This window comes from Tupaia chinensis, unplaced genomic scaffold, assembly GCF_000334495.1.
Source record: "Tupaia chinensis unplaced genomic scaffold, TupChi_1.0 Scaffold000113_1, whole genome shotgun sequence".
Classification (NCBI taxonomy): Eukaryota; Metazoa; Chordata; class Mammalia; order Scandentia; family Tupaiidae; genus Tupaia; species Tupaia belangeri.
This window is the reverse complement of record NW_006159577.1, coordinates 1,004,904-1,028,151: the sequence shown is the minus strand read 5'-3', so window position 1 is coordinate 1,028,151 and position 23,248 is coordinate 1,004,904. Positions and strand designations below refer to the sequence as shown.

At 42.0% G+C, this 23,248-nt stretch overlaps 1 protein-coding gene across 2 annotated transcripts in view; it reads left to right on the top strand.

The window, feature by feature from the left end:
- FANK1 (fibronectin type III and ankyrin repeat domains 1) overlaps nt 1-23,248 on the top strand; it is a 112,327-nt gene that overhangs the window by 72,459 nt on the left and 16,620 nt on the right. For both annotated transcript variants that reach the window (XM_027770131.1, XM_006143895.3), the window contains exons 2-3: nt 9,203-9,380; nt 19,036-19,160. In XM_027770131.1, coding sequence (XP_027625932.1) covers nt 9,203-9,380; nt 19,036-19,160 — 303 coding nt within the window. The remainder of the gene's footprint in view (nt 1-9,202; nt 9,381-19,035; nt 19,161-23,248) is intronic.

The following is a 23,248-nucleotide window of genomic DNA, read 5'->3' as shown; positions in this document are numbered from 1 at the left end:
AACTCATGCCGGGTGCCCAAGATCCCAGGAGGAGAATGGAGAAGGGATTGCAGCATGGCCATCCCCCATTGGAGTGATTTCTTACTTTCTCTCTCACTGTCTCTGTCTCTTTCTCTGGCAAGTACACATGCCCTATGGTAAAAACCTCTTAAAAAATTGTGTAATGTAGAGTGCAATCCTTAATTTGTGAGTTAACAAGTATTACCACATACAATGGTAATACCAATGTTAAATAGGGTATTACCATTGTATGTTTTTCATTTAATTTTATAAATAAAATTGTTCCTCACAGTTATTTTAATTTCCTCTTTTTTTTTTTTCCTGGTAGATAGCATTTAAAAAATTTTAAACTATTTTTATGCTTGGTCCTTTCATCCTGTTGGCTTTTATCAGACTCCATTTTATAAAAGCAATGTAACAGTTTGATGGAATTGGACTTACTTTAGCTCTCTTATTTTTAAATTAAAGGAGAAACTGTCATCACTATGTAGTTATTTTGATATTTGACTTAAAAATTCCTTCTTCATTTTGCATTCATGGCAAACTTTTTTCTGATACTTTCAACATCTAAAATATAGGAATGATTATAATGTCCATGTTATATTGATTTGGAATATGTTTTTGATTTATGGCTCCTATAAATACATGGCCAAGTCATGATAAATTGCTTTGAGGTGACAGCCACTACTGTTCTTTATATAGAGTTCCCTTCAGTGTGTTGTCATCTTCATTATGGACCATCTGCCACTAGAGGCCAGGCTGCAGATGTCCCTTGTTAAATCTGACCTTAGTAAAATTTCAGGTATTTTTTTGAAGGGCAGAGAAACTACAATTCTGCTTTATGACATTTTATGCTTATTTGATAAATATACTCATTTTGCCTTTTCTCGTCATCCTTTTCCTCTCTTCATGATAGTAATCACAATTGCTAATTCCAATACAGAACATGGTCACCCGTTGTCTCTGCAGATTTTAAAATCCAGTTAACTGTTTATCAAAAGAACACTGAGTAATCTCATATTTTTTCTTTCGAATCTCCTCCTATGAACTTGACTCATTTCTCTTGTATTTGTTACACAATCAAAATCCTTTTCTATTCTTATTAAAATTTAGGATTCCAAAATAGTGGTTTCCTTGAACGTCATAGTTTTCTTTGTTTGTGATAGCTATTTAAAATGAATTTCTGAGGTATTTGAACACCATGCTTCATGTCATTGTCTGAGTAACCGTGGGGACTAAAATGGTGACAGCGTATGCAGTCCATCATTACCTCATAGTTGTCTTATTTATTACTTGACAAATTGCACCAGAGGCATTACATTATTTTGTTTGTCAGATTTGCATAAGAACTTTCTTACAGAAAGCTTTTGTGGTACATAACATATACATAAATTCTCATGGAATTGTCCTTTTGAGGTACTTTTGTAGTATTGTTTCTTTTGCTTTTCCTTTCTCATTGTTTGGGGAACTCTTATGGAAAGAAAAATTTACCCTGATAGAAAGAGTCTATCAATTGTTTAAAGGAATCGTGCAAAATTGAATGTAAGGTTTTGTTTTTCTTCTTGTTAGTAATTTTTAGAGAAATTGAAATAAATTGAAAGGCTGAGTTTTTTTTTTTTTTTTTTTAAGAGGTTTTTGTTATAGGATGTGTGTGCTTGCCAGACAGAGAGAGACAGAGAGACAGAAAGCAAGAAATCACCCCCCAGGGGGGATGGCCATGCTGCAATCCCTTCTCCTTCACTCTCCTCTCGGGATCCTGGACAGGCGCGCATGAGCACCCGGTGTGAGTTTTAAGCCACTGGGTCTGGGACGCGATTCGTGGTTGACTACGTGGGAGTCTGGCAACATAGCCATTACGCCAACTGCTGGTCCCAAAGCCTGAGTTTTTAACATGAGATTATGTGATGGGTTAAATTTGGACCCTGGTCATCAGACTTAAAATAAGCAGCTTTTTGAAAATCTGATACTTACAACCAGGAGAAAATAGAATTCTAAAACTTTCATATTAAAAAGTGGCATGCAAATTGTGTCTATGAATGTGTATTTGTTGGTGTGTCATATAAATTTCATAAAGCTTGTATAAAATTCATGAGAATAATTTCCAAAAGTTTCTCCTGATAAGGTCAGCTTTTTCAAACTGTTGATTTTAGTTACCCTAAGAAAGATGTATTACTGTTTAGTTTTATGGCCCAATAATTAAATCCTATGGTAGAGTGAGCCAGGGTTATGGTCATACACTTATTTTTTCTCATAATTTTGGTGTTGGGTGTGATAGCATTTGCAAGTACAGGAACTTGTTCATCACTTAGTAGTAAAGTTAATTTAGAAAACTTTCCATTATGATGTGTGTTCTCTGCTCTAAGTAAAACAAAATATCTTTTCCAGTTTATTTGTAAGCTAGCTCCCTGACTCCTTTGCCCACATTCTGTAACCTTTTCTCACCCATGAATCTGACTCTTTTCCTCCTTCATGTTCCATGCTGCACCTGAAGGGGCACTTGGCTGCCTTTCTACCCAACCTTGTGGTGTCTGGAGGCAGAGGTCAGCCAAACCTCTTCACCTTCTCGGCCCCCACTTGTGGTTGCTGTAGGCTTCTGAGATCATCTTCCTTTCCATAGACTGACTTCCGGAAGGTCTGCAGCCCCCTGACTCCAGTACCGCCTCTACTTCTTCCTCTTACATGCTATACCCTTGTACTTCATTCAGACAGTTAGATAGCCCGCATTGTCTTCTTTCTCTTCTCATCATGTTTTCTACTTTATTTTATTCCCTTTTTTTTCATGAGGACTACCCTCCCTCCTCCCAGCCACACACGCACACACAGATAGCATCTCTGATAGGGGCTCATCACACTATGATCTTCCTCCAGTATCACAGCCAGCCAGGATCACAGTGGGTGTGCCCAGCGTGCTCAGGTTCACATGGAATCTGAACCTGGGCCTCCCACGGGGTTCCAGTTTCACATAGCAATGTCTTATTGCCTGTGCCGCTGTAGTTGTACCTGGACCTTGATCGTTTAAAACTTTTCTTAGCATTCAAAGCAGTTTGCAGGTTAAACATGATTTAAAATCAGTGGTTTGAGAGGGCCAGCAGGTGGCATAGTGGTTAAGGTACTGGACTCTGATGTGGTTGATTGCAGTTCAAGTCCCTAACCTGGTGGCTTAAAATTCATGCTAGAGTGTGTGCGTATATGCTCAAAGTCCTGAGAAGAGAATGGAGGAGAAGGGATTGCGGAGTGGCCATTCCCTTGGGGTGTGTCAGGGGCGGGGGTGTGTGTGTGTGTGTGTGATTTCTCATACCCTATAACAAAAATCCCCAAAAATAAATAAAAAAATAAAATAAATGGTTTGAGGAAGTCTGGAGTATGAAAATAGTTGATTTTCCACACTGTGTTAACATTTTATATCTTTAATCTTAAGAGATAATATGTTATAGGGTTAAAAGTTAGGGACTCTCAACCCAGACTGTATGTGTTGTTGTTCGTTTTCTTTACTCCCATGTGTACACGTGTGAGAGAGAAAGCAAGAGAAAGAGAGGAAATGAATACTCCTCATAGGGTCTGGTCATGGTGCAGTCCCTCTGTCCATTCCCCCAGCTGGTTAGAACCTGGGCACTCATGTACATCCTGGTCTAGGAGTTTGAAGTGCAGGTCACCATGAGGAATCCAGCCTCTCCTGAAAAGCGTTGTACCAGGGGCTGGCCAGAGACTGACTGTGTTTTTTTTTTTTTTTTTTTTGGAGAGATTTTCACTGTAGGGCGTGTGCGCTCGCCAGACAGACAGAGAGAGACATAGAGACAGAAAGCGAGAAATCACCCCCCAGGGGGGATGGTCACGCCGCAATCCCTTCTCCTCCATTCTCCTCTCGGGATCTTGGGCACGCACGCACACGTGCCCGGTGTGAGTTTTAAGCCACCGGGTCCGGGACACGAACTGCGGTCGACTACGTGGGAGTCCAGCGACATAGCCATTACGCTAACTGCTGGTTCCCGAGACTGACTGTGTTTTAATCTTGGTTCTGCCAGTTACTTCTGTGTGACATTGGGCAACCCCTCTGTGTCCAGATTGTTTATAATGGAGATAGTCAAGATCCTTACACCATGTAGCATTGATAAAGTTAAATGATAAAGTTAAATGCAGTGAAGGTTAAGTAGATAAATAAATGTAAAGCATGTACAACAATACTTGACACAAATTAAGTGTCCTAAAAAGAGTTACTGCTGTTGCTATTTTCCTCCCAGCAGCTAGGTCTGTAACTTACCATTTCCTCAGCTCTTTCCAAAGCTTGGTGCAGCCCCCAGCCTCTGCTACTTTATAATAATGCTCATATTTTCGCTAGTGATCTGTTAGTATACATATTTTAGGCTCCTAAAACCAACATCCTAAAATATGTATATTTTCAGGTTATGGCAAAAATAGTACAATTCATATCAAACAGAAAATAAAAACTGTGTATAATGTTTTAAGGGATAAAACACACCATAGTTGGTCCTTTTTGAAATTTGATATTGTTAGAATTTCTTACCTATCGGGACCAGCAGTTAGTGTAATGGCTATGTTGCTGGACTCCCACTTAGTCGACTGTGGTTCGAGTCCCGGACCCGGTGGCTTAAACTCACGCTGGTCGCATATGCGTGCGTGCCCAAGATTCCGAGAGGAGAATGGAGGAGAAGGGATTGTGGCGTGGTCATCCCCCCTGGGGAGTAATTTCTTGCTTTCTGTCACTCTGACTCTCTCTGTCTGTCTGACAAGCGCACGCACCCTATAGCAAAAACGTCTCAAAAAAAAAAAAAAAAAAAAGAATTTCTTACCTATCCTGATTTCTAGTGAGATTTTTGTCCAGATGTCTTTGGAATTGAAATAATTGGCTTCTTGTTAAGTTGAGAATAACCTGTAACAACCTACCAAGTCTGGTCTTTCGTTTTAGAGGGCTCTGAAAGAAAAATGAGCTGCTCAGTGGTGTCCTGATGTGAAGACGTGCATCTGTGAGTCACCATTTATATTTACCAGCCAGAATCGCTGGGATTAAATGAGATGACTCATGTTGAAAAGTCAGGGTCTGGCTCATTAGTTCTTCATGCTCACATGTATTAGTATTTAGAACACTGAATCCAGTTTTATAAGAAAACCAAGATCCCCAAGAGAGTAATGTATACAACTTATTTTTACTGGATAGTTGGAAAAGTCATGATGCATTTTTGCATAGAAAAACTTACACAAAAATACCATGACTTTTCTGACCACCAAGTAAAATTATTTTTATTTAAGAAAAGAAATTTTGGGACCAGCAGTTAGCGTAATGGCTATGTCACTGGACTCCCACGTAGTTGACTGCGGTTCACATCCTGGATCCGGTGGCTTAAAATTCACGCCAGGCACGTGTGTGTGCGTGTCCAAGGTCCCAAGAGCAGAATGGAGGAGAAGGGATTGTGGTGTGGCCATCCCCCCGGGGGGTGATTTCTCGCTTTCTGTCCCTCTGTCTCTCTTGTGCGGTCTGGCGAGCGCCCACGCCCTAAAAAAAAAAAAAAAAAAAAAAAAAAAAAAAAATTTGCTATATGGTATGTATGCACACCAGAGAGAAAACATGAGAAAGCACTCCCCAGGGGGGACGGCCATGCCACAGTCCCTTCTCCTTTATTCTCAGAATTTTGGGTATGCCCAACATGGTTTTCAAGTCACTGGGTCCAGGACTCCAACCATGCAATTGGCCATGTGGGATCCAGCACCTCAACCTCCATGCCACCAGCTGGCCCTGTAATTATTTTTGAAAAATAAATGTTTCAAATATACCACGTTTATGGTAAATAGTAATGTACTGAAATATACTATACAGGGTTAAAATGTTAATATTTTGTCTAAATTTTTGTTAATAATTCATCCTAAATTGTTTTCATTAAAAAAAAAATCAAATCTTACAAATGAGAAAACACTTCCTTCCCCCATCACATCTCGGTCCCTTATTCTACCTTTGAGGTGGCATACATGGTTTCATCAGTGTTTTGAACTCTGTGTATCTGTGTGTTCATCAAGAATACAGAGTGTTGTGGTGTAATAATATTTTAGAGGGCCAGACAGTGGTGCAGCAGTGATGCAACTGGACCCGTACGGGGTGGTCCTGGTTCATGTTCCCAGACCTTCCAGTGCATGCAGGGCACATGCATGCATACCTGCCAGCTGGGCTGGCTGCGGCTGTGGATGTACTGTGGTATGAGGATGCTACTGCGGGTGCCTGTCTCTGTTTTTCTCTCTCATGGAAGAAAAAGTAAATCAGCTTTAAAAAAATGATGTAATCTGGGGACCAGCAGGTGGCATAATGGTTACGTCACTGGATTCCCATGTGGTTGATTGTGGTTCAAGTCCTGGACCTGGTGGCTTATAACTCATGCCGGGCATGTATGCATGGGTGCCCAAGATCCTGAGGGAAGAATGGAGAAGGGATTGCGGCATGGCCATCTCCTTTGGGGGATGATCTCTCACTTTTTGTCTCTCCAGTAAGCACACATGCCTTATAACAAAAATCTCTCTAAAAAAATGATGTAAAAATATAATAATATAGTGGATCCTTTGGTAGTCCATGTTTTCCACTCATTTTGAGATTTATCTGTGTTGATGCTTCTAGAACTAGTTCCTTTTAGCTACTGTATAGGATTTATTGTATGAAATATGCCATAATTTATTTAGATACTTTATATAGGTCAAACATTCCTAATCTGAAAATCTTAAATCTAAAATACTCCAAAAATCGGAAACTTTCCAAGCACTGATATGACACCACAAGTGGACAATTTTAAAGCTGATCTCATGTGGTGAGCCATAATCAAAACACCGTATTATAAAAATATAGTATAAAATTACCATTAGGCTATGCATGTATGGTGTATTTCATGTTTAGACTTGGATCTCATCACCAAGATATTTTGCTATGTTTATGCAAATATTCTTTTTTTTTTGAGAAGTTTTTGCTACAGGGCACATGCACTCACAGAAAGACAGAGAGACAGAGAGACAGAAAGTGAGAAATCACCCTCCAGGGGGGATGGTCATGCTGCAATCTTTACTCCTCCATTCTCCTCTTGGGATCTTGGGCACACATGCACATGTGCCCGGCGTGAGTGTAAGCCACCAGGTTTGGGACTTGAACTGCCGTCAACTACATGGTCGTCCAGTGACGTAGCCATTACTCCACCTACTGGTCCACAATGAAAATATTCTAAAATCCAAAGATGTCTGAAATCTAAAACATTTCTTTTTGGTCCCAAACATTTTGAATAAGGACTATTCAACCTGTATATGTTATTTAAATTGTCATGAAACACTCTGAGGTAACTACTTTTGACTCAGTTTCAAAGCATGTTTTCAAAACCAGGCTTATCCAATTTCATCATGCTTTCTATAAATATCTGGAACATAAAGTTGGGGGAAAAAAGCTTGCAGTAGGCCCGGTAGCATCTCTCCGGCATTTCAGGTAAAGGACACTGTTGTTTAGATGTCTTGCTGGCCTGGGACAGGCAGGACCAGGGAAACCCTGTCTTTTTCAATGGAGCTGCAATGCTGGGGGGCCTGAGGATTTCAGAGAGCAGTTTGTTGACTACTTGGGTTGCTGACTCAAGAGGAATAAATGCAAGATCCTTTCTGTTTGAACAACCAATATAGTGAATCAATGACATATTTGAGGTCTTAAAGGCACTGAGATACAGGGAGAGGTTGAAACTCCCTATAGGTGCATGTGCACTCATACCCAAAATCCCAAGAGGAGAATGGAGGAGAAAGGACTGTGGCATGGCCATCCCTCCTTGGGTGTGATTTCTCACTTCTCTCTGTCTCTCAGGCAAACACATACACCCTATAGCAAAAATCTCTTTCTCAAAACAAATATGTTAAGACCTGGACTCAGCCCTCAAGACATTTGAAGTGTAGCAGGGGAAACAAAGCTAACATGAAACAGAACAACTGCATGTGTTATACATAGTACTGTACATACACTTCATTATCTTTTAGAAAAAATGGGATATTCTGTGCTTTCCTCATCATGCTGATTTCTCACTCAACAATACCTATGCAAATCCCTTCAAAGTAACTTGTACAAAACTAATTTATTTTATTTTATTTATTATTATTACCATAATCTTTATATTACATTGAATCACATATATCTTTACAGTGTATTACATTTCTTTTTTCCAGAAGGAATACCATGCATATCAGTCAAGACAAATATATTACTATTTACATCATCATCATCATCAAATAGCTTTTCATATTTTTTCCAGATTATGATTATTATTTTTATCCTCATTATTTTTTTAAACACTCAATCACTATATACAATTTTGCTTGTAAAAATACAGAACTAATTTATTTTTAAAAGGCATATAGTATTCCATGTTATGGATGTATTATAATTTATTTGTTCATTCTCTTATTAATGGGTCATCTTAAGATGTTGTTAACTGCTCTCATCTTTTCTCATCTTTTGCCTGGTTTGTGATTAGTCTTCAGGGTTTTTAAAAAAAATAATTGTTTATTTAATTTTATTTATTTATTCATTTATTTTAATTTGATCAGAGAGTAACAGAGAGAGAGAGAGAGAGAGAGAGAGACAGACAGAGAGAGAGAGAGAGAGAGAAAGTGAGAAAGCAAGCCACCAGATCCAGGACTAACCATGGTCAGCCATGTCAGAGTGTCCAGCGCCTTAACCACCACATCACCTGCTGGTCCTCAGTCTTTGGGTTTTTTCCTTGGTTAGTTAATAAGAGCTGTCTATGTAGAATAGATATCAACTTTCTGTTCTCTATCTGACCAGATACAGTATTTAGAAATATCCGACCAGTTATAGTATTTACCTCTTAGCTTCGTTTACTTCCCTGTTCACTGAAGGATTATAGCAGCAAACTGAGTGTCATAGCTCAAAGAACAATCTAATTAATTTGGCATGTTAGCCTCCTTTGGAAGGGTCCAAGAATGCGGTATGATATCGATGGGTGTGTTCTAATGTTCTTGTCAAAGAATGTGGTAGCTCATTGAATCAGCTGGATATTGTATCCCTTCAGCCTTTTAGATGTTTTTCAGTGAACAAGGAGGTGCATTTACTTCTATGCATGCTTGATGTGCAGAACAGTTTGATCACTTGCAGCTATCAGCTACTCGCTGGTCTCTTTTATATATGGAAATGGGATCCTGAAATCCTGTATCATTCGTCTTTTAGAAATAACACCATGCTCAAAGCCTCATCCACCTGTCGTGGGCAAAGTGACTCATCACAGCATTGAATTATACTGGGATTTGGAAAAGAAAGCTAAACGGCAAGGACCTCAGGAGCAGTGGTTTAGGTTCTCAATCGAAGAAGAAGACCCCAAAGTGCACACTTACGGTATCATTTATACGTAGGTGCAATGTTGAATTACTTACCATTTTGCTTTGATTTCCTGATTAGCTAGAATGATTTCTATTGTTCTTGAAAAGCCACAGCTTGTTTCGAAATTAAAGAAAATAATGAGTTAGCATCATTTGCATTCATGTTCTACTGTGAATTATAATTTTTGGAACATAAGTATCAGCAGTAACTTTGAAATTAAATTTCCTATATCTTTGAGAGCTGCTTTGACTTCTGAAATATCCAAAAGGTATATTTTAAAAACATAAACTGTAGAGACAGAATCAAAAGGTAGTTTGATGAAACCAAATGAGGGTCTCATCAGGATGCTTTGTTCACAGATGTGGGATGGACTTCTACCTGGGCCTGCCCCTGGCCCACTTCTCTAATCTCATGTCACATTGTTTGTCCCCTTGTTAACTCTCTCCAGCCTAACTGGCTACCTTTCTCAGCCTCAACCAGGCCAAACTGCTGCACATGGCCGGTCCTTCCTTGTTGCCTTCCCCTGGTATGTGTTATCTTCTGTTTTGTAAGACTGGTTCCTTCATACCACACAAACCTCAGATCAAACGTCCCCTTCTCAGTCACCATCTGAAGCAGCTGTCCTTCCAACCCAGGAATCCTCTGTCTCAGAACCCTGTTTCATATGCCTCATAGCATTTTGCCTTACTGGAATTAAGTTGTTACTCATTTGCTGGGTCTCCCCACCAGGGTTTAAACTCAATGAGGCAGACAGGGGCTTAACACTCTCTCTCCAGCTCCTAGATGGTTCTGGCTGGTGTATGGCAGGCCCACAAAATATTGGTGTGACTAAATGATTGCAACAGACGTGATGAAGAAGTCAGTTTTTCTTAGTCTTCATATCAACTTGGGCTCATTCGTTTTCCCTGTGGCAGCTTTACCACTTGCAAATGACTATTTCTGTGATTCAGGAATACCAAAAGTGAGAGACCAATGTGGCTTTTAATGAATCTTCTTCTTTCGAGGTCCTTGTAGATTAATTTCCAGTTGTAAGAACTAATTCAGAGATCCTGTGTGCCATTTACGCATTTCCCTCCTGTGCTAGCATGTGGGGAAACTGCAGTGCAGCATCACAGCCAAGACGCTGGCACCGATGCAGTCAAGGTGCAGAAAATTCTCATCACTTTTCTGGCCCCCTTTCAAGGTGGCATTGTGATTAGTCTGCTGAGGTGAGGTTATGGAAATGAAAGTTCCAACTGTTACATGAATAATGATATGTGATATTTAAGGAACATTTCTCTATACCTTAGAAAAGATACATGATCTGAAATGTAGCTACCAAGTGAGAATAATTTCTGCCTTGACTATTTGAAAATGTTATTTTAATCAGGTCATGTACTGCTAGCGGAAGGTAGTTTCCACCTAAAACTTGAGTTGTATTATTAAAAGTATTTCTGTGAAGAAAAAAAAAAATATCCTCCCCCCCCCCCCCCCCCCACCTCACTCCACAAGTGAGAGATGGCGCCATCCTCAATATTCCTTTACTTCCCTCTTGGCTTTTTTCCTTTACTGGGTGGCCAGGTAATTCACCCAGAGAAGCTCCAGCCAGGTGCACAGGCCCGCAGCCTGATATGCCCGATGTGTATATTTGTGTCATGTGCATTCTCCCAGAGATCTGGTTACTGTCAGGTCAGAGAAAGTGCTTGCATGATGGCCTGGCATTGCAGAGCTGGGAGCGATGCTTAGAGACCCCAGCTCTAAGGGTGGTGGGGAAAAGCTGGCATTCCCTCAGAGAATTATACAGCATAAACCTTGACACTAGGTGGCAGAATTGTACTGTATTAATTTTGACCTCTTTTGCTTCATTCTATCACTTTCTCTAGATATTATTATTATTATTATTATTATTATTATTTTTGGAGAGGTTTTTGCTATAGGGTGCATGCGCTTGCCAGACAGACAGAGAGACAGAAACCAAGAAATCACCCCCCGGGGAGCATGGTCACGCCGCAATCCCTTCTCCTCCATTCTCCTCTCGGGATCTTGGGCACGCACGCACACGCGCCCGGCGTGAGTTTTAAGCCACTGGGTCCAGAACACGAACCGCGGTCGACTACGTGGGAGTCCAGTGACATAGCCATTACGCTAACTGCTGGTCCCTCTAGATATTATTAAACTAGCGAATGCCTTTTTTTAGAAAAGTAATTATTTAGAATATCTGCCATTAGGATTATGGATCTAAGAATGTCTTCCTGTCTGGTCTGTTGTGGTTCTCATCAATCACCAGTCAGTCCCGAATCCATAACATTGTCCTGACTTGGACTCATGGCTTCTCAGTCAGTTATCTAGTTTTGTGAGTACCCCGCCCCCAGACCCTTGCAAAATGTCTTCTCTACTTCCTCCCCTTAAGCTGGGTCGCTTCACCCCACCAGAATGTAAGCTCCATTTTCCGCCTAGTTCCTTCACTGATGTGTCCTCAGGCCCTACAACTACCCAGCATATTTGTTGATTGACAGAACTGGCCTTATCACTCTTTTCTTGCCTTCTTTCTCTTCATTCTATCTTGATAGATTAATTTTCTTTTTGTCACATTGTCTTCAGCGAGTCTCTATTGCTTGAAGGATGAAGGTTACACTTCTTATACTATTATAACATTCGATGCCCTTCGGAGTTTGACCATAACCCGCCTTTCTTGTTGCCTCTTGTTTCTGAGCACAAACCTCTCAGCGAGGGCTGCTTATTGTCTTTTGAATATGCCTTAACATTTTTCTGCAATGTGTACTTAGTTGCTTACCCTGTTCAGACAAAATTATCTCCTATTTTTCCTGTCCTATCTTCTGCCCATGTCAGATTCTACCTCTCCGGAGAAGCTCTCCTTACATTTTATTGTTTGTCTCATCAGATTCCTACGATAATTGGTAAACATATACATTTCATTCATACCATCAACATGTATTACAGAATGCATCCTATGTGGCAGGCACTGTCCTTGATCCTGTGGATATAGCACTGAGGACAAACAACTTTCTCTTCATATGAACAAGACAAATAATAAATAAAATACATAAATAAAAATATGTAGCTGGTTAGATGGTGTTGAAGTCTAAGGAGAAACAACATAGGAGAAGTTGGGGGCCTCGGGTAGAGGTGAGGCTGCCTTAACTGAGACAGTAGCTTCTTTTTTTTTTTTTTTTTTTGGGAGGTTTTTTTTTTAGGGGGCGCGGCGCTTGCCAGACAGACAGAGACAGGGAGACAGAAAGCAAGAAATCACCCCCCGGGGGGATGGTCACACCGCAATCCCTTCTCCTCCATTCTCCTTCTGGGATCTTGGGCACGCACGCACACGCACCCGGCGTGAGTTTTAAGCCACCGGGTCCGAGACGCTAACCGCGGTCGACTATGTGGGAGTCCAGTGACGTAGCCATTATGCTAACTGCTGGTTCCCTGAGACGGTAGCTTCTGAGTAAAGACTTGAAGTAAGGGAGGGATGTTTGGAGAAAGAACATTCTAGGCAGAACAAATAGCCAGTGGGTAAACCTTGAGGTGGGAGTGTCCCAAGAACACTGAGGAATGCAAGGCAATGAGAGGTAGCTGCTTGGGACCTGTGGGTTATGAAGAGAACGTTGGTTTTCATTCCAAGAGAAATGGGAAAAACAAAAGGAGATTAAGCTGAGGGGAAGCGTGATCTGGCTGCTGTTTTGTGAAGGTCACTCTGGCTGCTGAGTTGAGATCAGTCTATATGGAGGCAAGGCAACAAGCAGTAGGATGGACGAATCAGAAAGCTTTTGCAACAGTTTAGGTGGAAGGCAATAGAACACATTGAATTCTGGGTATGATTTAAAGATCAATTTTAATAATTTGCCGATGGACCAGATATAGGATATGAAAGGAAGGGGATAGGTAAGAGATATATTTATGTTTCAGCCAAGAAAGGCCAAGACAGGCCAAGAAATTTCTCACACAAAATATCCCTCACGGGTTGGCTATGGCTCCCTTCCACATTGTCTTCTTTCCACAGCCCAGGCTGATGAGGCAACTTCTGCCTGGACATTTGTCAGTCATTGTGGCAGAGAGCATGGTGCACTGCTTCTTGAAGCTTCTACCTAGAATGATAAACTGCACTTTGGGTTATGCTTCATTGTTAAAAGCAATGAAAACATACAGCCATGTCTAAGTCCAACAGGGCAGGTATGTACAATAGAACCCTTGGGAAGGTACCACATATTTGTAGACATTAATTCAGTTTTCTTTTTTTTTTTTTGAGAGGTTTTTGCTATAGGGCACGTGCGCTTGCCAGAAAGAGACAGAGAGACAGAGATAGAATGCAAGAAATCACCCCCTGGGGGGATGGCCACGCCGCATTCCTCAGTCTTCCATTCTCCTCTCAGGATCTTGGCCACACATGCACATGCGCCTGGCATGAGTTTAAGCTACCGGGTCCAGGACTTGAACCACGGCCAGCTACATGGGAGTTCAGAGACATAGCCATTATGCTAACCGCTGGTCCCAATAATTCGGTTTTCTACTGGTAGCATCAAGACTTTTGGCTTGAGCAGTTATAACCACAGAGATGAGGAAGACTGCTTCGTAGAAGTTTGGAACTATCGGACATTCATATAGAGAATTTTAGATTGTTGAAGAATGGCCCAGGGACAGGATCTGGGTTGGAGAAACAAATTTCATAGTCATCAGAATGAGACTGGAGTGAAATGTTGGGGGAGGCAGAATAAAGAGGGAAGAGAAATTTGGTAATTTAGTTTTTGGGTATTGCAATATATCCTTTCTTATGTTTCCTGTTTGCTCAGCTCTTGTATCAAGTGTTTATTGATTACTAACAAAGAAAAGATATGCTCTACATGTTGTATGTTTTCCTCTATTGTGGAAATAGTTCTAAGAGTCTTCCATTCTTTAAGCTACCATGTCTAAGATGTATAGTTGTGCCTCTGCATAGGCTTGGTGAACTGCTTTTGTTAGTTATCCCATGTCTACATTGTAATCCTTGTGGAGTGCCCTAATGGACATTTGTATCCTGGGGCCCCTACTGTGTCTTTGGTACACTCTTCAGAAACTATCCATATTGATGTTGTGAGAGTCTCCAGTGTTCCGTCAATGCACTCAGTAACATTTGTTTTCTAAAACAGTTTTGTTATTTCTCTTTCCAGGGGTTATGAAGGTGCTATTGCTTCAGAGTGATCTTATGATACTTAGCAATATTGGATTTTATTGGGGCACTTTTGGTTTTATTTTGGTCCAAAATTGTGTTAAGTCTTTGATACTTCACATTGAATTCCATTGAGGCTTGGATATTATATTCTTATTAAACTCCCAGAGATCTTTTCAGATGTCATACAATGCTGAGAGCTCAGTTTCTGTGATGTAAATATCTAAGCATTCATAGACATATGATCACTAAATAAAATCCACCTACTTTCTGTCAGGCCGATATATCGTAGTCTTAAAAATTATTATTTTTTAACCTATGCAGGTTTTCTGGGTATTTTTCTAGTTTTTAAAGCTTTCACTTTTATTTAAAATTTTTTCAGCTTCTTTATTTACTTTTTGTTGTTGTTGTTTTTCTAGAGAGATTTTTGCAATAGGGTGCATGCACTAGCTGGAGACAGAGAAATTGAGAAACCACCAATCAGGGGGGATGGCCATGCTGTAATCCCTTCTCCTCCATTCTCCTCTCAAAATTTTGGGCATGCATGTACATGCCCCTAGAGGGAGTTTCAAGTTGTAGGGTCCAGGACCCAAAGTGCAGTCGACCATGTGGGGGTTCAGTGCCTTAATAATGATGCGACCTGCTGGCCCCTATTTATTTACTTTCTTCATGAGTGAGCAAGAGAGTCAGGTAGGGACGAAGAGAGAGCCAGAGAGACAGTACCCCCAGCAGGATCTTGATGCTGTGATCCATCCCCAGCCTCAGCCAGCCCAGCTCATGTGCCCATGTGAGTCCGATGTACTCAGGGAAATCTCTGGACGTGAATTTGGAATATCCTCCCATGTGGATCAGCTTCACAGATTACCGTGTTCACTGCTGTGCCATCATCTGGCCCCTAAAGCTTTTCCTTTTATGGCGAATATGTTTATATCTATTTTTCATGCTTATCTATTTCCTTGGCTTCTTTCTTCTTCTTCTTCTTCCTCTTTCATTCCTTCCTTTTTTTTTTTTTTTTTTTTTTTTGGTAAAACACATACTTTAATTACATTTTTCTATGAACATTTTGAAGTCCTCTCATTTAGGTATTAAAGTAGATTGGGTGTTTCCAACTTTTTTTTCTTCTAAGTTAATCTATTTCTTTCTTCCATGACTAAGGGAGGGAGGAAGAGAGAAGAGAAGAGAGAGGGAGAGAGAGAAGGAGAGAGAGGTAGAAAAAATTCCATGCTGCAATCCACTCCCTCCAACCCCCAGCTTTCAGGCAACCCTGGATCATGGACAAGTGTGTGCCCTACATACTCCAGAAGGTCTCCAGACTTAAACTGAGACTCTTCCCATGTGGGATTGGCTTGTAGAGCATTGCGTTTTACCACCTATCACCATTTCATTTCCTATTTCCTTGGTCTCTTGGTTCCTAACAATGTTGGCATAATTTTTTCATTGTCTTTCTTATGGTTACTTTTTTGTTAATATATGATACATCAATCCATCAGTTATCTATTACTGCATAACAAACTAATCCCAAACTTAGTGGCTTAGAGCAAGAACAGATATATGTTTGCTCGTGACTGACCTATAATTTGGGCAGCATGGGGTCACTTGTCTTTGTTCTATGTGGTCTTGGCTGGTGCAGATCTCCTGGGACTGGAGGAACCAAGTGGGAATACTCATGTGTAGGATGCCTCAGCTGTGAGGGTTGGGTTTCTCTATCTTCTCTGTCTTCATTGTTTGGCATCTTACCTGTCTTGGTAAGACAGGTGGTGCCTTTCTCTCCACCAGAGAAGTTGAACTTCTTTACATGGTGGCTAGCTTCCACGGGAGCCAAAGCAGAAGTTTCAGAGAATCTTCAGACCCAGGCCCAGAGCTGCACAGCATTACTTCTCAAGACCACATTCTGTCCTGTCTAACGGGCGATGAAATAGACCTTAACTCTCTGGGGAGAGGACATGTTCCTACAAAAAGGACTGTTGGAGGTCAACCTGGCTGACATCCTAGCACATGTGACTTCTTTTAGGTGAGGAGAGATGTGCTTCAAGCAAAGATAATATCAATTAAAGGCTGAATCCACCAGCAAAGGACAGGGAAACAGACACATGCTCAGAAGAGCCTTAATTTGGTTAGTCTTTTTCTTGGCTCTGACAGAGCTGCATCGAAGAAGTCATTTACAATGGATTTTGGTGCCTGAAGTAACTTTTGATGCAGAAAAAGGATCACTAAGTGTTCTGTACTTCATTTTACCTGAAAATTTTACATTTTGAATAAGCAATAACAGAGAGACACCAACAGATAATAGGTCTGTGTAAACATTTTCCAGCTTTCAAAAATGGTCCTGTAGATCTTCACATTTCACTGAGGCTGCTCTCTCCAGGACGAACCATATTCTTCCACACCCTGCACTCTTGCCCCAATGAGAACACCACAATCGTGCCTTTCTCGGCTGTTGCCATGTCCTTCTAGTCCAAGGTTCATTTTTCAGAATGTGTGGCGATGTCTGCCTGTTACAGAAGTCCCTCACCATTTCTCTCTTGACATCAGAAAGATCGACCAGAGGACATACTCCTGGAGCCTCCTTCTCTCTGGTGCTCATTACTCGTTTGATGGGTGAGCATGCCATAAGGAACTTAGAAGGCTCTGGGTACTTCCTTGAGACTGATCTGCCTTGTAAACAAGCTCTGAGTTTGTCTTCTAGTCACAAGCTCAGGGCTGTGCCTCCTTCCTCAGGGCAGACACTGCTTATCCACTGAGGTCTGGGACACGGTGGGCAAGGCAGGTTAATTAATGGGTGAGTTGTTAGCATGCTCACCTACCCAGATCTAAAGCCATGTTTTCAATTGATCATTTATCAATCATGATGCTGATCCTACATTGTCATTTCAGCCTGATTTGGCTGTCCCTTCCTGTCTGTCCCTGACTGCTCCTCTTCTTGCCACCTCATTAGCAAGAGAGAGGGTCAACTTGCTTTCAATAGGCTCATTTGGCCCTGAGCTGGTCCAGAGCTACCATCCCCAGCCTGGTCCAGGTTCTTGCAAATAATAGATGCTAGATATGTTTGTTGAGTTACACGGAGTGAAATTAATATATTGGACTGACTCTATGTCCTAGTGGTTAAGAAGGCTGAATTCCACATGGTTGACCTTGTGGTTTGAAACCTGGCCGTGTCAGCTTGAAAACATGCTGGGTACACGTGTCTGAGTGCCCCAGATCACATCAGCATGGAGAGCTGAAGGAGAAAGGAATGACTGTGCCTCATGGTGGGGTTGCTTTCTCACCATCCTTCTCTCTGTCTCTCTGGTTAATGCATACACCCTCCGGCAACAACAACAACGATAACAACAAAAATGATGTATAAATATTTAGGTTGCACAGAAACATTTTTAAATGTCTAGTTGTGAATCCCATAGCTCTGGTCTCTGCAGAAGATGTGCTGTGAATGAAAGAAAAACTAGAAACAGAAAACAAAAATAAACTTGGGTCTGAGGAGCTAGGGAGAGGTTCAGAAGAGAGAAGCACAAGGACTGGATTGTTGTTGACACAGACAAGAAGAAAGAGCTAGAATTAGTATATATACACATATCCTCAAATATCATCTTTGAGGTATGAGGACAGAAAAATATAAATATAGGATTTGAAAAGGGATACATGGAATTTGGTCAGATACCAATAAAGATTTTTGGCAGCAAAAAGAAACTGGGGTTTGGGGCAATATTGGGAAATATATACAACTCTGTTGACTCTGGGAGACCTGATATCCTAGAATGTAGGCCAAGTCGAGCCAGGACCCTGGGATCTGCCTTGCAGGCAGAGGAGTGGGCTCAGCGTCTTCCGAGCAGGCAGGCACACCGCCTAGCAACGTTTCTTGGTGTTCATTTTGCAGGCTCCAAGTGATAAACTCAGTGCTGCTTTCCTCTGGAGGCACGAGGATGTCTGCTGAGAGCCTCTAATCAGATTTCTGCCCTGGAAGTGTCCAGCATCTCATTTCCCACAGACATTCCTCGATGAACTTAACCCTGTGCCATGGTGTTGGAGTTGCTCATTCTGTGCCGCCTTACCCCCCAGTTGTACTGTAACTTGTTCCTGGGCTATAAGCCATCGTGAGTTTACTGCTTCAGGCTCTCTCCCTGCAGTAGCATTTTGCCCTCAGTAGGCCTGCAGCTGCCTGTTAGACAGCCTCCTTCACCCACTCAGAAACCCCTGTGCGTACAATCGCACTGCCTGTTTTATCTTTCAAATGTGAAACTTGGTCAAGTGGAAGATAACGTCTTGGGTTAACATGATTATTTATGCAAAGTACAAAGCTGCATGCCAGCTACATGCCAGGCGCTGGGCTAGGCCTTGTGAGACAGAAAGGCCACATGCTGGGCAGGGGATGGAGTGTGCCATGTGTGACATGTCCTTTGTTGTCAAAGAGCTCAGCAAACCAAGGTCACATCTGTACTGGAAAGAGACAATATTCACAAATCCCTTCTACCGGTTCTTCTCATCATTTATCTGAAAACACTGATTAGATTACCTGGTGTTATCAGCATGTATCTCTCTCCTTTTCTAGGGGATATGCCACAAAGCATGTTGTTGAAGGTCTGGAACCAAGGACACTGTATAGATTTCGACTGAAGGTCACCAGCCCCTCTGGAGAATATGAGTACAGCCCCGTCGTCTCGGTATCCACAACCAGTGAGTATACAAACAGGGCGTACTCATTTATCTGAAGATAAATGAAGGTGACAAGCAATCCAGAGGTAAAAATATCTGCCTTTGACTTGGCCTTACCGGAAGCTGAAACGATTCCTTTTTAAAACACTGATGTTCACTGGCTGGACCTGGCCGTCACGTATAACATCAGGGAAATCGAATTATGCCTTCACAAATGGGGAGAGCTGTTTCTGTGCCAGGACTGTCTTGTTAGTGGACATTTGGCACAATAGGGCGGAGTCACCTTTCTCAGGAAATGGGCCAGAAAGGTGTGGGCTGAGCAAGCACTCCCACACAGAGAGACTGGCTGCGTGTCTGAGCGTCCTTGGTGAGGAGGTTGACTTAGTGTTTCGTCCGTGGAAGACAACCTCAGTGTATGCATCTTGACTTGCCACGTAAATCTGCTCCCTGGCGGAGGCTGAGTGAGAGAGAGTGAACAGTGCTGCTTCTCTTCCCTGAGAACTAGGAGAGGGAGAGTCCCACACAGAGCTGAGGATACAAGAGGCCAGACACACGGCCTCTCTCTAATTTATCTTTGTTCTCAATTTTAAGGCTTCTTCTGAGGCCGGTACTATAGAACTCCTTAAAGGTGTGTGTGTGTGCCTAGTGCCCTCTTTGAACAAGAATGTTGTAAACATTAAAGTTGTCAGAAATTTCTTCATAGGCTGCACATGCATGGCACAAGCCAGACTTTTTTTTTTTTTTCCCCTTTCTGTGGAAAAGAAATCTTCCTTTTGCAAGTTAAGTTCTTTTTCAGTTGTCTCCAATGTGGCATTTGGCTTGTATGTATGTACTTTCTGTGGCTTTTAATTATGTCCTTTAGGCATTTATTCATGAAAAGTTTTGTGTGAACTAAAGGTAATTTAGATTTGGGGTTAGCTTGTAATAACTTCAGTCGTAATAGGGCATTGGGGGATTGGGTCTTCATTTAGCTTAGAGTTGGGTTAAAGCTGAGAGTGGCACCTCTGTGTACATTCCCAAATGATGCTCAGCTAGCCATGAAAAATATAATTTTAGAGGAGACTTTTGAAGTGAAATCGTCAATTACGGAGATGCAGGCCAGGAAAGTGTGTTTGTTTCTTAAACTGGTGCGTTGGAAGTCTTTGCTTTCGTATGGGAGATATTTAGCTCCTAGAGTTCCTAGAGAAAGGAAAGCAGGCGGACCAGCAGAACGTGAGTGAGTTTGTCGTGTGGTGAAGGAAAGCAAAGGGCATGGAGAAGAGGGAACAGGAGAAAACGTTGGTAAAGGAGACTAGTTTTTGAATACAGACTTTCCAGGAGATAGCTGGCCAGGTCACCCTTCAGCTTCCTCCTGTCAGCCTCAGTCACCTGTAGGTCCCAGGCCACCTGCACTCACTGCTTCTGTCTCTCCTCCTTTGATTACCCACTCCCCTGCTCTGCTGGCTGAGCGTATTCCACAGGCAAAACTTGGTGCAGGGAGTGAGGCCTTGTGTAGCTTTCCTCTTCTCTGCCATGTGTAGGCCCCCCCCACCCCTCCGCCAGTACAGAACACTGTTTCATCACCTTCTTGCATCTCATGTTACATAATTTTCTCCCTTTTTTGTCTCTCATTTACATTGTGGGCTCTTGAAGAGTGGGGGTGAGGGGTTGGCCATATTCAGCTTGTAGAGGATCCTTAATAAATGGATGAATAGATGATGAATTAAGGCCCAGAGGTAGAATGAAGAGTGTAAAGAAAAGCACTGATTTTTTCAGTTTGCACTCACAGCTCTTGGAGGATGGATCCATTTCCCACCGGCCCAGGAAAGTCCTCCTGAACCTGCCAGGTGAGGGCAAACATGGTTGGCTCTGTGACCAACCACGGTGGGGTTCAGGTGACTACTAGTGTCCTCTTCACAGCACAACCAAGCGAAAGCAAGGGCTTCTAGATCTTCTGATCAGTTTACATGGGACTGTGCCATTTGGAGCTCTTTGAGGATGGTACAAACCATCTTAGCTCTCTGCTGATCAGCTGATAAGGGTTGTACCCGTGGGCCAGTTGTGCCTTCTCCTTGCTGAGCTGAATTTGGAGAGGTAGCCATGGATAGCGAGTCCAGGGCATTTGTCATTAATGTCCCATGGCTTCCATGGGTAATTGGAAAAGATCTACAGGGAGGAGGACATGCTGGTGATGAGTTGCTGTGCTGGGGCATCCTGACCACTTCCTCCCCGGTAATAGCATAAATGCCTACAGCCAGGAAACTGTCTCAGCCTCAAGGGACTCTGCTGGGTGGTGAGGATCAGGTGTCCTCTTCCTTCTGGCAGGGGCGTGCTCTTGGCTCTACCAGCTGGCTGCTGTTCCCTTATGCTATTGTTATATTGATAATATCTAGAGCAGACTCTCTTAAGGAGGCAGGCCATGCTAAACAAAGAATTAAAAATGTGCACATTATACAAAGCAAGTGAAACTGCTTCTGTGGGTTGATAATTTATATTCAGTTTGAGAGTATTTTAATGAATCACAATAGCATGTACTTTGAATAAAGGATGCTCAGTCTTTTTTTTCTTCTCAGGTAAAGTACATGAGACTCTTGCTTAAATGAGGCATGCAATTTTAATCAGTTGGGCCCTTAAAAAGAAAGAAAAACAGCTGCTACTTGTTAATTGGCAAATATCTTCTCCAATGAGCTCATGATTTATTCACTGCTTTTAATAAAGACTTAAATTCCACCAAGAAAGGTGTTATCACCACATTATAGTATCTGTAGGCACATCTGCAGCTAAATGACCCTCTTAGAGAACATGAGCGATGGCTTCCCAAAGACCACCCTGCCTTCTCCTTGTAGGTGTTCTGCTCACATGTCACCGACCGTTGAGGTCCTCCCAGCTCAGACAGCATTCATGAACACCCTCATCCTGGGCAGGATTAGTCTGATACTGGTACTCAGGGCAAACACTGGAAAAAATCCCCCACAAAGGCCTGCCTTTTTTTTTTTTTATATATATATTCAATCATACTTACTGATGGCATTCCCTTGGGGCAGGCCCACAAAGTCTTGAAGGATTTGGAGGTGGGAGGAGTGGAATATTCTGCTCACCCTGGAATTTCCTCTGTTCTTTGTGGCCCCAGCCTATAGTGGGAGTAGGAAGCATTGGTGTGCACTGCACACAAGAGCCTTTTCATTTCTTTTCTGCTTCTTTGTTGATTCATGTCAACTGTGTGGATTTTCTGTGCCTCGGTTGATTCATAAGGTTTCTTGTGGTAATCCTCAGTTCTTTGTCTTCTGGTGATGGTGTGATGCGGGCAAATGAGTTAATGCTGGGAAAGTGCTCACACCTCAAATGATAGTTCTTACTTCCTTTTGCTGAGATTGAGCAGGCAAAGACTGATGGCCAATCACGTTTTCCTTCTCTTCTGTGAGATGTGTGTTTGGCCTCAGAATAAGTTGTGAAGTGCTGATTACCTCTTGCGGAAGCTGAACAGGCAGTACATTTAATTTGATTGTATCACAACATCAAAATGCTCTGGTTTTTGCCGCAAACAGTCCTCAACATGTTAGTATGACACAGACTTACTTTGTTTTCCAACATTTGCACGCTGCAGAGCTTCCTGGTTAGAATGTGCTAGGAAGCGCCCCCACCAGGAGAGGCCTGCTGTTCAGGTAAGATGGATGATGTGGAACTGAGGGGACAGTGCATAGATGTAGTGAGATGATGAGACCCTGCGTGTGCTCTTGGAACTTTCCTTAAGATGGCAGTTAGCGCTTTTCTGAAGCTTTTTAGTTATCACCTTTGAGTCAATACTTTTTTTTTTTTCCTGGGAGGATTATTGTACTTATTTAGGGTGTCAATTTGTATAAAAATTATAAAAAAAGAATGATTTACTTAATTTTAGTTATTAATATTATTTTTAAAAATTTGCTTTAGAGCACTTGTGCTCACCAAAGAGAGAAAGAGGGAGACAGAGAAAGTGAGAAAGCAAACTACCGGGTTTGGGACTCAAACCATGGTTGATCACGTGGGAGTCCAGCATGTTAACCGCCACCTACATGCTGGTCCCTGTATTCAAAGTTTAATAAGGATGGAAGCATATAACAAATTGGGCAGATACCTCAGGACTTATTAAATAC